Below are 12190 nucleotides of genomic sequence, written 5' to 3'. Positions count from 1 at the left end.
CTATGATTTATGAAGGCCTTGTTCTTGCAAAGAATTCGTAGCATAGTTTAGTTTATTTTATTTGCATTGATTCAAATAAATAAGATTGCATATTCATATAGTCTTAGGTTTATTTTTATTCAAGTATTTTAGTATTTAATTTGATGTATTTTGGGGATTGGGAAATTATTTATTTCCTTGTAATTTGGCATAGTAGTGGCTAAGTGGCGTAGCATAAACAAGGTGACATGAAAATAGGAACAATGTAACAATTTCAGAACCAACTTGTGGCTATACTTAAGGGATGAAGAGAAGATGATCAAGTCCAAAGTCTACTCAAGCAAGGAAATTCTATGATTAATTCGAGGAATTTTCAAGGCTAATTCAAATTCAAATCGTCAACAACTCAATCCAACCGAAATTGATCAGATCAAATTAGATTAGGCTTGTTAGGATTATGTTAGTTAGGATTTTATCTTCAAATTTCAATTTGTTAAATTAGATCTTATCTTTATCTTTTCAGCAAGGCAAATCTGCCTATTTATAATTTTGTTTATTCATTAATAAAGAAAAAGTTGAATTTTGAGTAAATTTGAATTGTTTCAGTTGATAGCACTTCTCCTAAACCTAGGTTGATCGTGGCCACCATTAACAAGTTCTTATCAAGCTTCCTTGCTTGTGGCGAACCTCATAGCTTATCGAGCCTCCATGCTTGTGGCGCTTCTCCCCTTCCAATCTTTTCCACCTTCAACCTTAACCTACAACTCATACAACCTGCCTCACGCACAAAACAAACCCTAATATTACCCTAATTTCACAAAACTGAATTTGGACTCCAACAGTCCTAAAGTATCAAGCTAAACAATCCTTAAATCAAAGACAGCCCCTAGAGGTTGTCATCAGTTATGTTTTTAGAAAAATACATCATTTTTCCGATGAGAATATTCTCTCATGTCTTTTCATATTTTTCATAGCCTAGTTATGAGTAATGAATAACTGAATTTAGCAATGATTCATTTTTAATTATTATTTTTTAAATAAAAATAATGCAAATGAACGGTGAATAATGTATTAATTATGTATAAATTTTTACACTGCAATACTCATTATATATTACTTTGTGACATATCTCCTTAATCTTTTGGTATAAAAATATTTATGAGTTATTTTTTTAGAAAAATGCATCATTTTTCAGATAAGAATATTCTGGCATGTCTACTCATATTTTTTTCATAGCCTAATCATGAGTATGGAATAACTGATTTTAGCAATAGATTCATTTTTAGTTACTAAAACAGTTGTTATTATTATTAGTATATTACACTTATAGTGTATTGCTACTAAAAAGTTATTATATTATTAGATTTATATTGCATTGCTACTAAAGTAATTTTCACAATCAACTAATGCAAAGTGGTTATCCACACCCTAAATTATATTTGAACAATAAATGCATGTGAGAGATAAGAACACACAATCATGTAGTTAATCAAACAAGATTTATTGAGGACATTAACACCTAAGGTGGTGAAAAGACATGGATAATATATGCATGCCTAATTTTTTCCATGAGCATGCCAATGTTATTTTCTTAGTTATCAACATCTTGTGTTAATAGTACAAGTAATAGTCTTGTCTTCTAGTCAAGGTTGATGAATGATAAAGATGGCCTAACTGCTAATTTTAATTACTATTTCAGTTGCTTCTTTTGTCAATAAAAATATCACCCATTTTACCACTTATATATACTTCATCAATTAATGTTGATTTGATTTGAAAGAATTCTTGAGTGTATCTTTGCCCCAAATATGCTTGGTGGTGGTATATACAGTCACTGCATCATCCATTATTCATATTTAATTATTATTTATTCTTAAAAAATAATATAAATAAACGGTGAATGATGTACCGACTGCTGTATTTAAATCTTTATATTGATAGTGCATAAATATTACACTCTTACAACTATGATTTCACTACCACATGCTTACATATACAATGTGTCAATAGTGAACTTGTGATTATGTAAGTGCCTTGTGTCACTCCAAAAGAGTTGAAGGGTTCAGTGCATATTACTTGTTTTCAATGTTGAACTGAATTACTGAATGCTGTGCAAATAGTGGGGGAAAGTATCAGGGAGAAAAAGATTCTTAATGGTTTCTTCTCCACTAATCTGGTGTATACCTTATTACTCAATATAACTACCATTCTTTTAATTTGTGAAGTACATCATGTGATACAGCTGAAATATTATAATTGTGATGATCGTTATAACCACATCATCCCATACTAGGTCAATTAAATTCATTATAACATATTTGAGCATTATTAGATCAATTAAATTCAAAAACAATTTTTTTATCACATAAAATCTACACCTCAATCACTCCAATCATAATAATCTCAACCATAACCACAATCGCGACATCTAAGACAATCTAAAACATTCATAATAACTATTAATCATAATAATTGGGATATATAAATTACTTTTTTATTAAATGATTATGCAAGTCCTTGTAGTTTTATTTTCTTTAGTATGGAGTTTGTCTCCTGATCTTTTCAGTGGTTAATTTACAAACTTTTTCAGTTATGTAATTTTAAATTTTAATTCTTTCATAAGGATTTTCTTCAGAACTAACAATAAGTGATGATATGGCACTGTAGCCATTAGTCACTGAAGCATTTAAACCTATAACTCTATAATTTAGTATAATAATATTTTTATTTATGTCTTTACTTTCTGGTTAGGGCTTAGACTCCATCAACATTTGCTAAAATATTAACCTAAACCTATGTAACATACAACACAATTATATTAAGTAGGTCCTTATAGTTATTTGAGTGTAAAAATATAAGCCTATAATTTAACAAAAGTTTTTATTGGAAAAGTTGTTGGCTGGAGAGGGAGTGAAGTTGTGTAGGGATCAGGGGTTAAAACCAGATGCTCACTTATGTTTCACAACTTTATTGTCTGATCTAATTCTTTGAGACTAAATTTAACAAAAGTTAATCATATGTTTAGTTAAGCCATGAGGAATCCTCATATAGGTAGATAATTTATTTATTTTTGGGTACTATTTTGGGGTGTTTGACTATCCCTTTCAATAAGTATTGTTCCCGAGATTCAAACCCTTAACTTTTTTTTATTTTTCTAGAAATCTAATTAGCTTTTACACTACTAAATCAATATTTTGTTGATTATTTGACATAAATTAGCTACTTGGTTGAGTTTGATAAGTGGGCTTATTTAATAGGCTTTCAATTATCTTGTAAACACTCAATCAATTTACAAGCTTTAAGCTAACTTATAAATCAATCAATTAGATGAAATAAAACACTATAACACCATCTATTTAGTCATCAATTATTTAGATTATAAGGTACACATATAAAAATTCAATTCAATTATAATAATTATAAAAAATAACATATACAATTTTGTTGTTGTACCATCTAGCTGCATGTATACTTTATAGAATGAAATCCTATTCAAGCATGGAAATGTAAATGGGATAGTGGGGTAGTGGACTAACTTTCTTGTGGAGGTTTTCTTCATAAACCGAATTCAAACTCATTTCTTACTAGGAAAAATAGATATAATTGATACATATGCAATTTAACTTATTTCTTTTTATGTTTTTTCTTCCCATCCCTTGACATAGGTAAACAAAAAGAAGAGGGTAAAGGAATAAGAACGTGTGCCTAACTCAGACCCACCACTCAATTACCAAAACATTATGGCCATTGTAAGGAGAAAGACTTACACACAAAAAAAAATTTTGATAACATATTAAAAATTTAATTTTAATTAAAATTTAATCCTAAATAATTACACCAAAAAACATATATAAATATACTTATTTTTAAATATGAAGTATTAGATATGTCCACGTAGTAAAGCTAAACAAGTTTACATACATCAATTTTAACTAATTGAACTTAAATATATAATTTTTTATAACTTTTAATAAACACTTGAATTATATATATATAACATATTGAGATAAGTCCATTTGAAATTTATGAAAACATGTTAGTAACGTCTACCAAACTTATATAGAAAAAACACTCATTTTATTTTGTAAAAACAATTCTCCTATTAATAATTTTATGTAAACTTTTTCAAATTTAAAAAATGATAAGAAGTGTTTAGGTATATTTTGCAATGTACTTGCCCGAGTCTAGTTTTAGTAGCCTACAAAGATACATATATATTTTAAAGAGACAAAATCTAGTTTGTATACTAAATAAGGAATAAGCTATGTACAGATTGAAAAGGGTTACTTATGTTAGACCTCTGAAGTATTCACAATAGAATCTAGTAGACAGATTGTAAATCAGATTTTTCATCCTAATCTTCAAGGTTTGATGTAGAGTCTTAAAACTAGTCTTTTACATTCACAAACAAGTAGCATCCAATACATTAATGGAGCGACAAATACCACATAATAACACATAAAAGATAACATGTAATGACACTTTTATCCTTCTATTTACAATAAAATTACATTTTTGTCATTGAAAATATGTGAAAAAACAATCACTTTGCCTATCCATTAATGAAGAGGATCCTTGTTCATTGACAATATAAAATGATAGTAGTAAAAAAATAGGAAATAATAATATCTCATTAACATTTATATCCATCATATTTAAAATCTCTCCATTACTTGAGAGAAGTCTCCCTCTATCTCCTAATATTTGTGTGTGTATTTTTTGATAAAATCTGGGAGAAAAAAAGTTTTAGTTATGAATTTAACATGTGTAACTGATAACATAAATGTTTTTATACTGTCAACAAATTAACTACTATTCATATGTTAGTCGTTATGACTCTCGAATAAAAGTAATACAAATCAATAGTATATGATATGCAGATAGTATAAAATACTTTTCATTAACGGTGCCTACATTTTAAATTGTTTATTTATTTATGAAAATTTACATGGAACATATACAAATTATTTTTTTGTCTTGCACTTTATACTTTTATGTTATGTACTCTTATGCTATTCATGTTATATATATTTTCTTGGTATACAAACCTAACCTACTCCAATTAAAAAACTTATTTCCCTAGGTTAGCAAAACCTATATATATATTCCAATGTTAATTTTTCTGCAATTTTAAATTTAACTTATGAATACTATTTGGATAGACAATATATATTCAATATATAAATCAAGCTTATAAATACTGTTCGAATGGAGATATAATTCTTTTAAATGAAATTTACAATATAATCTAATCCAAAAAATAATATTGTAAAGGTATGTTGTTAATATTATTGAAGTGAAAACAATAAATATTAGATAAAATAGTAAGGTAATATTTCTGAGAAAAGTATGAACTATTGTGCTGTTACAATTATGTAGTGTTGCATAGAGTGTTATGATATCTATATAGATAACATCTGATAGTATAATCTCTTATTATACTTCATGATTAACGATAATGATATGTTGTCCTAGATTATATCCCGACTTAATAATATTGAAGTAAAAACAGAAAAATAATTATTATTGTTTTTTAATTAATATACATATTTTTATTGTCCTTGACACATAGTTTGGAACAGAGACAAAAGATTGTTGTTCTATGATTAATACCTTATCAACACTTAAAATTGAATAACATGTCATTTCTACTTAATTCTTCAACAAAACTTTAGTGTTCATACTCATTCAATACCATCTTGTGCTAATCACCTACAATCAATTTCTTGTGGCTTTGATACTCAATTGTTGTAGCTTTTGTCCTTGGCTCTCTCCTACCACCAAAGAAGCTATGAGTCTTAATTATTATCTTTATCAACTACCATTTGCATTTTTTAGCCTTTATTATCAATAATATTTAGAAGTGACAATAAGCAGTATCACCATTCCTTCTTGTTTTGGTTGGAACAAATTTATTTTGAGATAAACATATTAAGGTGATAGCTCACACTTTGGGACAAACTTATACCTGCTATGTTAGCTTGCTCTCAAGATATATGTAGCGTTTCATAGATAGTTTTTCAAAAACTTTTCAGAAATTATAAGAGTTTCCAATAATTCATTTCTCAATTTTACCCTTTCAAATTATATCAAATTATATTTTTTTACCTCAAACTTAAATAAATTTAAAAATTAACATTATTTTTTATGCTAGAGATATAAATTTTTTTTTCTCCAATTAACATAAAAGCCACACTAGTAAATAATAATTATCTTATAAAAATAAATGATAGTAAAAAAATAATTACTTTATTGTAATTTATTCATCAATTAGTTAGTAAATAACTAAATAAACATATAAATATAATATAGCATCAAGATTTTGAAACTATAACTTAATTGTTTTATTTCTGTTATTGATGCCTCTTACTATGCTTGGGAGTCTTTTTGCAGTTAGTACCAGCTCAAATGGTGACAATGACATGTAAGAAAGACTGCAAAAAAACTCTTAGGTGAATATGTTTATAATTGAACTCGTGAATATGTTTATAATAGAACTCGTAAGTCACTATAGAAATTCAGATTAGTCATTAGAAGCAGAATAATGTTGTCTACTTTAATGGAAGAAACATAATTGCTGACCTCCTAAATCAGAATGAGATCAAGAATAATAAAGTTGCAAAATTAATTTATGATGGCAAAAGTTGAATTCAGATCCTCCTCTCTAATACGGGAGAATTGAATAAGGATCACAATAAGTGATACAAAACAATTTTTAATTGAGACGATTTTAACATATATTTTAATAAAAAATTAAAATAAGGAAAAATTATTTCTACCTGTATTCACTGAGATGAGAAACGTTATATGGAAATTAGTCAATTTCTATTATTATTTAATATTTTGAGTATTTCAAGAGTATCTTTTCACCCTATGAGTAAGAAATTAATTTAGGGTACATGATTACTCTTGCCAACAAATATTGCTTCCATGAATTGACCTGTTGATATTTTGATCATCTTAAGAATCTAACAACATCGTATTATACTAGATAAACACCTACTACTAGATGATTAGTGTTATTTTATATGTTTGTTTGTTGTGCAAGATTTAATAATTGATTAATAATATAAATAATGTGGGGCTCCTTTGGCTCCACCAATGACCAAAGCAAATCAGCCAAACTCACTCTTCCAAAGGAATAATTGATTGCTCTTTTCATGTGGAATGTATGTGCTACTCCTACGAATCCATTGATTATAAAGCAAGGCAAAAAAAAAGCATATGGGTATAGCTATAGAGAAAACAAAAAGTACTTGTATTTAAATGTAGAAAACATATGATTATTGCTAATAATTATGAAGCATATAACATAGGAACTATGCTACATTCCAAGAGGTCGGTCACCCTAAATTCAATTGGGCCAAAGCTGAAACCATACTCATGTTTGCCACGTGGGTAACAGAGGTTGATGATATCAGCATGAAGTGTGATGATGATCCACACTAAATGCTAAGTAAATGTAATTGTCACATCCATTTCTTATGTAATATAATTTAAGTTTAAAAATGTGAAAAATGAGTTTAATTTGATTATAACTTGACAATAAAATTTGTGCAAATGTTAGGTAATTTGTGTGAGTAACTAACTTTAAGAGTAACGTTAGAATTTGTTCTCAAAGATTGATTCATAAAAAAACTAATTTGGTCCATGACTTTATATATTGTAAATCAATTTCGTCACTCATAAATATTTATAATATTCTCATATTTATTAAATTAACCGATATATTAAATCAGACTAAATTAAAAAGTTTATCTTATATCTCATAGGCTAAATAATGAATTACTTATAATGTTATGTGTATAAGTTTTTTTGTACACTTAAGATTAATGCATTTCTATTGGAGAAAGAATATGAGAAATAAAAAATATATATTAGGCTTCTCTCCTTATTCATTCCCTCACAAAAATTGTGCCAATCTTAGAGGTAAAAAAGGTATAATATAACATCATTACAATAGGAAAATACTTGGGACACATCTTTGTCTCCACATACGTGTTCATGTGTCATAATAAGAATCTAAATGTATAGAAAATGAAAAGCAATGTAAAGTAATTTATGTATATGCGTAAATAAAAAACAACAAAAATTTCTTATATATTTCTCTATAAATGTCCTACAAGAAGATGATGACAAGAAAAAATCTTAGGAAAAATAATAAAGAAAGACTTAAAACTAAATGTTTTATTAATAATGTTTGATATATGTCACCAGTCATATCTAATGAAATAAATGTTTTGTTGTTGTGATGGTAGAATTTCTCCTTAAAAGAGTTTGCATCTATTAATAAATCACTAAAATTGCAAAAGAATATGCTGTAAATTGCAAATACACTTTCTCACAACCTCACTTTTAGAGATCCAGTTTCTTAGCCAAAGTAACTATCCATCAAGTTCCTTTATCCGCCGCCTTACTTTGCTTAGTGTTAAGTGCTTAAAGTGCCCAAAACTTTATACTAAATATATTTGATGATAAAATATTGAAATGTATAAGTATATTGTATTTGTATGTGATAATAAAACACTTACACCACCTTCATTTTCACGTTTAGTCTCTTACATTTTTTTTCTTTCCTTCCCTCCCATCTTTGCACTATAAATATCATAGTACTACACTTTGGGTCATTGCCATATCTTACATTGCTTCTTCACTCTTCTTTTCTTGCTTTAATGGGAGATAACAATGTCAACCTTCCACCAGGGTTTAGGTTTTATCCAAGTGATGAAGAACTTGTTGTTCATTTTCTTCATAGAAAAGCATCACTCTTACCTTGTCACCCAGATGTTATCCCAGATCTTGACCTATACCCTTATGACCCTTGGGAACTTGATGGTATTTATCATCATTCTATGCTTTGTTTTTTTTTAACTTTTTGTTTCAAATTCAATACAATTCTTGATTTCATATCAAATTTGAGCTTTTTTTATATCGAGTTTTGTTTAGACAAACATTTCTATTTTATATTTTTTTTGAGAAGAAGTTGAGAGCGCATTTCCTGAAGTTTGAACTCAAACACTCATACTACATATCCTGCCGCTTTTATATCGGTTCTTATTTAAGCATACTGCACAATAGTCACTCAAACTATTATTTGAGATGCTAGAACACTAAAGTTGTGTTTATATTCAAAATATTGTTACACATGGCAAATAATAATTTAGTCTAAAGTCCTAATTATGAATGTTTGACTTAGTGGATGATAAATTGCTATAAAATTATGTTAGCCCATATATTAAATATGCTTTGTGCATGTATATATGCAGGTAAAGCTTTGGCAGAGGGAAATCAATGGTACTACTATAGCAGAAGGACACAAAATAGGGTCACTAGCAATGGTTATTGGAACCCAATGGGAATTGAAGAAGCAGTGGTCACTAGCTCAAATAACAAAAGAGTTGGTATGAAGAAATTTTATGTGTTCCATATTGGAGAAGCCAATGATGGTGGTAGCAAAACTAATTGGATAATGCAAGAGTATCGTCTATCAGATTCTGCTTCTTCTAGTAGATCATCCAAAAGAAAAACACAACAAAAAACAACAGTTAGTATATATACTTAGTACACTTTACATCAACCAACATGTTGTTGGTCTAGTGTGGTGTAAGGCCCAACTAGATCTTCAAAATGACTAAAACATTTGGGGTTCAATTCCTGAGAGCGATTCTTGCTGGGAGGGATAGTCACACCCTCAAAAGAAATTAATTCTTTATCTAAAAGGATGAAGGAGTACTCTTAGTAGTACCAAAAAATAAACTTTAGTAAAATTAATATATGTATCACATCCCATTGATTATTGACCCTTTTTTCATTTTATTTGATTCAGGATCATAGTAAATGGGTGATATGTCGAGTTTACGAACATAATGACAAAGATGATGATGACGACGGTGATGGTGGAATAGAGCTCTCTTGTTTGGACGAAGTTTTCTTATCATTGGATGATCTTGAAGAAATTAGTCTACCAAATTAGTTGATGCAAGTAATATAGTTTGTTCACTTTGTTGCATTATCCAAATCAATGGGATAGTTAATTAAGCTAACTTTTTTTCTTTGGTTTTATATCATTATATTGTTATTGTTACTAGTTCTAGAGGTGTAGTTAAGTGTAGCTGCCATTGTAATGAGTGAAGTTGCCATAGATAGATTTGTATAATAGGGCTTCAAAGTGGGGCACTAGATGAAATTCATGGCCAAACAATGTGCAATATGACGTTATGCTTTCAAATATCCCATTCATTGCCATAGCTCACTTGGAAAATGTATGCTCTTTACTCATTATGCTGACACATGGATAATTACATACATACTAGTCATTCTCATCCACTAATATATTAGTCAAATAATCCAGATAAGATATGAAAAAGTTTCATCTCTTTGTTTTTAGTATAGACACTGACTTGTTTGATATTTAGTGTAATTATATAAATTTAAGGGTTTAAAATAAAATAAAATATATTAAAGTTGACTTTGAATTGTTAATGATAATAATAATATAGAAGGAAGGATAAAACTTTGGTTTAATCTCACACAAGATTTTCTCAAATAAGGAATGGTATGAAACCAATTTCAAATAGTCTAAGAGTCATTGATTCTTTGTTACACTCTCATTTTTAAAGTTTAAAAGATTGCACTTACCTTCGTGTGTGAGAATATTCAATGTAATGTATCTACATAAATTAGATTTAGTTTGTCTAAGTGTAAAAAAAGTAAGAATAGTTCATGTAATTTTACTAAATCTAAGAAGTATCAGTATAATCTACTCTATCATCACTACCCGTATTTCATCAAAATCTGATGCACTTTAGGTCATTTTCCTATAACATGAAGTAAAAAAGGAAGAGCACTTTTTGTTGTTGTTCAGGAATGCCTGTGTGCATGAATAAAATTACTACGAATGTGTAAAAATTAAGACAAAACAAATTATAATCTATATAAAAATTGTGCAAATGTAATAGCATCTTTGCACATAGGTTTATGCATATTTTGTATAAGAGCATCTCTGAATCATATACAGTTAATGGTTGCATTGTATAACTAAGCAATAGTTAGCATAACCACGACAGTGTTGCATAAAGTAAAAGGTCTCCACAGATTTTACTATATGTCGGAGTCTAAAATTTAATTAATGATTTTACAATTAAAATCTCAAGATAAGTAATATATTAATTATTTGATAGTCTTTTAAGAGTTTCAGTTGGAATGGAGACTTTTGGAGTGTTTGACTCTTCTCATGAATAATGTTTATATTTTCTAAACATTGTTTTTCTGAATTTATTTTTAGAGGATGACAGAAGAAAAGAGAAAGAGTTTATGTACAAAATGCACTTATGACAGATGAGAATATGTTGTCCCCACATATTTTTCTAAGTCTGTTCCAAATCAATCATAATAAAAAACAAATTAAATCATAAATATTTAACTTTTTAATTGATATGTCATATTGTGAGTTTGAAATATACTTGGAACGATACATAATTCTCTCACTCATGAGACCCTTAAAATAGAAAGAGAATTGTGGAGCCCATTGAGCACGGTCAGGGAAGCTTGCAACTAAGCATTGGGCAGTAGTCACATTAGGCTTTATAGCTTTGTTGCCTAGTTTGATGGATTTTGATAGCTAATTGTCTTGTCTAATGTTAAGGTTAATCGGATACATCTTCATATAAAATTAGTATACTTATCATAAACAATGAGAAAAATAATATACTCTAAATTCTAATTTAAAGTTATAACATGTCAAAAGTAAAAACTCATTTCAATCATTCATGTTATTCGATTTTACCAATTTGATTTATTGAAAAACATAAAATAGTCCCCAAAAATTTCAAATGATGGTTTAATTAGTCTCTTTTATGGTCAATTAAACTCTATCAGATGTTTTAAAATATGCTAAAAATAACTAATTTGACATATATTTGACATTTTTAGGAACTATTTTAGTTTTCCAATTTTTGACGACTAAAGTGATATATTCAAAAAACATGAAGAAGTGAAATATGTATTTACTCTATATTTTTTTCTTCCTTTCATTGGATATGGGTGGCTGCTTAGGGAAGCATCAAGTCATGTATGATGCAAGCACTCGCATGCTATGAAGCACCAAGTGAGCACTATATTATATGCATATATTGTCATCACAAAAGAGTGAAAGACCACACTCCATGATGTTTACCTTATTCATGACCTTCTTTCTTTTCTCATATATATC

At 28.2% G+C, this 12190-nt stretch overlaps 1 protein-coding gene across 2 annotated transcripts; it reads left to right on the top strand.

Annotated features, from left to right (window-relative positions):
* Positions 1-8527: 8527 nt before the first annotated feature.
* On the top strand, positions 8528-10305 carry LOC109336903 (NAC domain-containing protein 104-like). Of its 2 annotated transcripts, none has more exons than XM_019573731.1 (3): positions 8528-8814; positions 9246-9523; positions 9806-10305. In XM_019573731.1, exons 1-3 carry the CDS (start codon positions 8652-8654, stop codon positions 9950-9952), a joined length of 588 nt encoding a protein of 195 aa, XP_019429276.1. In that variant the 5' UTR covers positions 8528-8651; the 3' UTR covers positions 9953-10305. The 2 variants fall into 2 exon arrangements, with proteins under 2 accessions (XP_019429276.1, XP_019429277.1); XM_019573732.1 differs by having other exon boundaries at positions 8530-8814; positions 9246-9520.
* The last annotated feature ends 1885 nt before the right edge of the window (positions 10306-12190 follow it).

Source organism: Lupinus angustifolius, unplaced genomic scaffold, assembly GCF_001865875.1.
Source record: "Lupinus angustifolius cultivar Tanjil unplaced genomic scaffold, LupAngTanjil_v1.0 Scaffold_1_389, whole genome shotgun sequence".
Classification (NCBI taxonomy): domain Eukaryota; kingdom Viridiplantae; phylum Streptophyta; class Magnoliopsida; order Fabales; family Fabaceae; genus Lupinus; species Lupinus angustifolius.
The sequence above is the reverse complement of the archived record's forward strand: the minus strand, read 5'-3'. Positions and strand labels throughout refer to the sequence as shown.

Coding starts and splice junctions, on each gene's coding strand:
- LOC109336903 (XM_019573731.1), top strand. CDS start 8,652: ATGGGAGATAACAATGTCAACCTTCCACCAGGGTTTAGGTTTTATCCA. Junction 8,815..9,245: donor TGACCCTTGGGAACTTGATG/GTATTTATCATC, acceptor GTATATATGCAG/GTAAAGCTTTGGCAGAGGGA. Junction 9,524..9,805: donor AAACACAACAAAAAACAACA/GTTAGTATATAT, acceptor TATTTGATTCAG/GATCATAGTAAATGGGTGAT.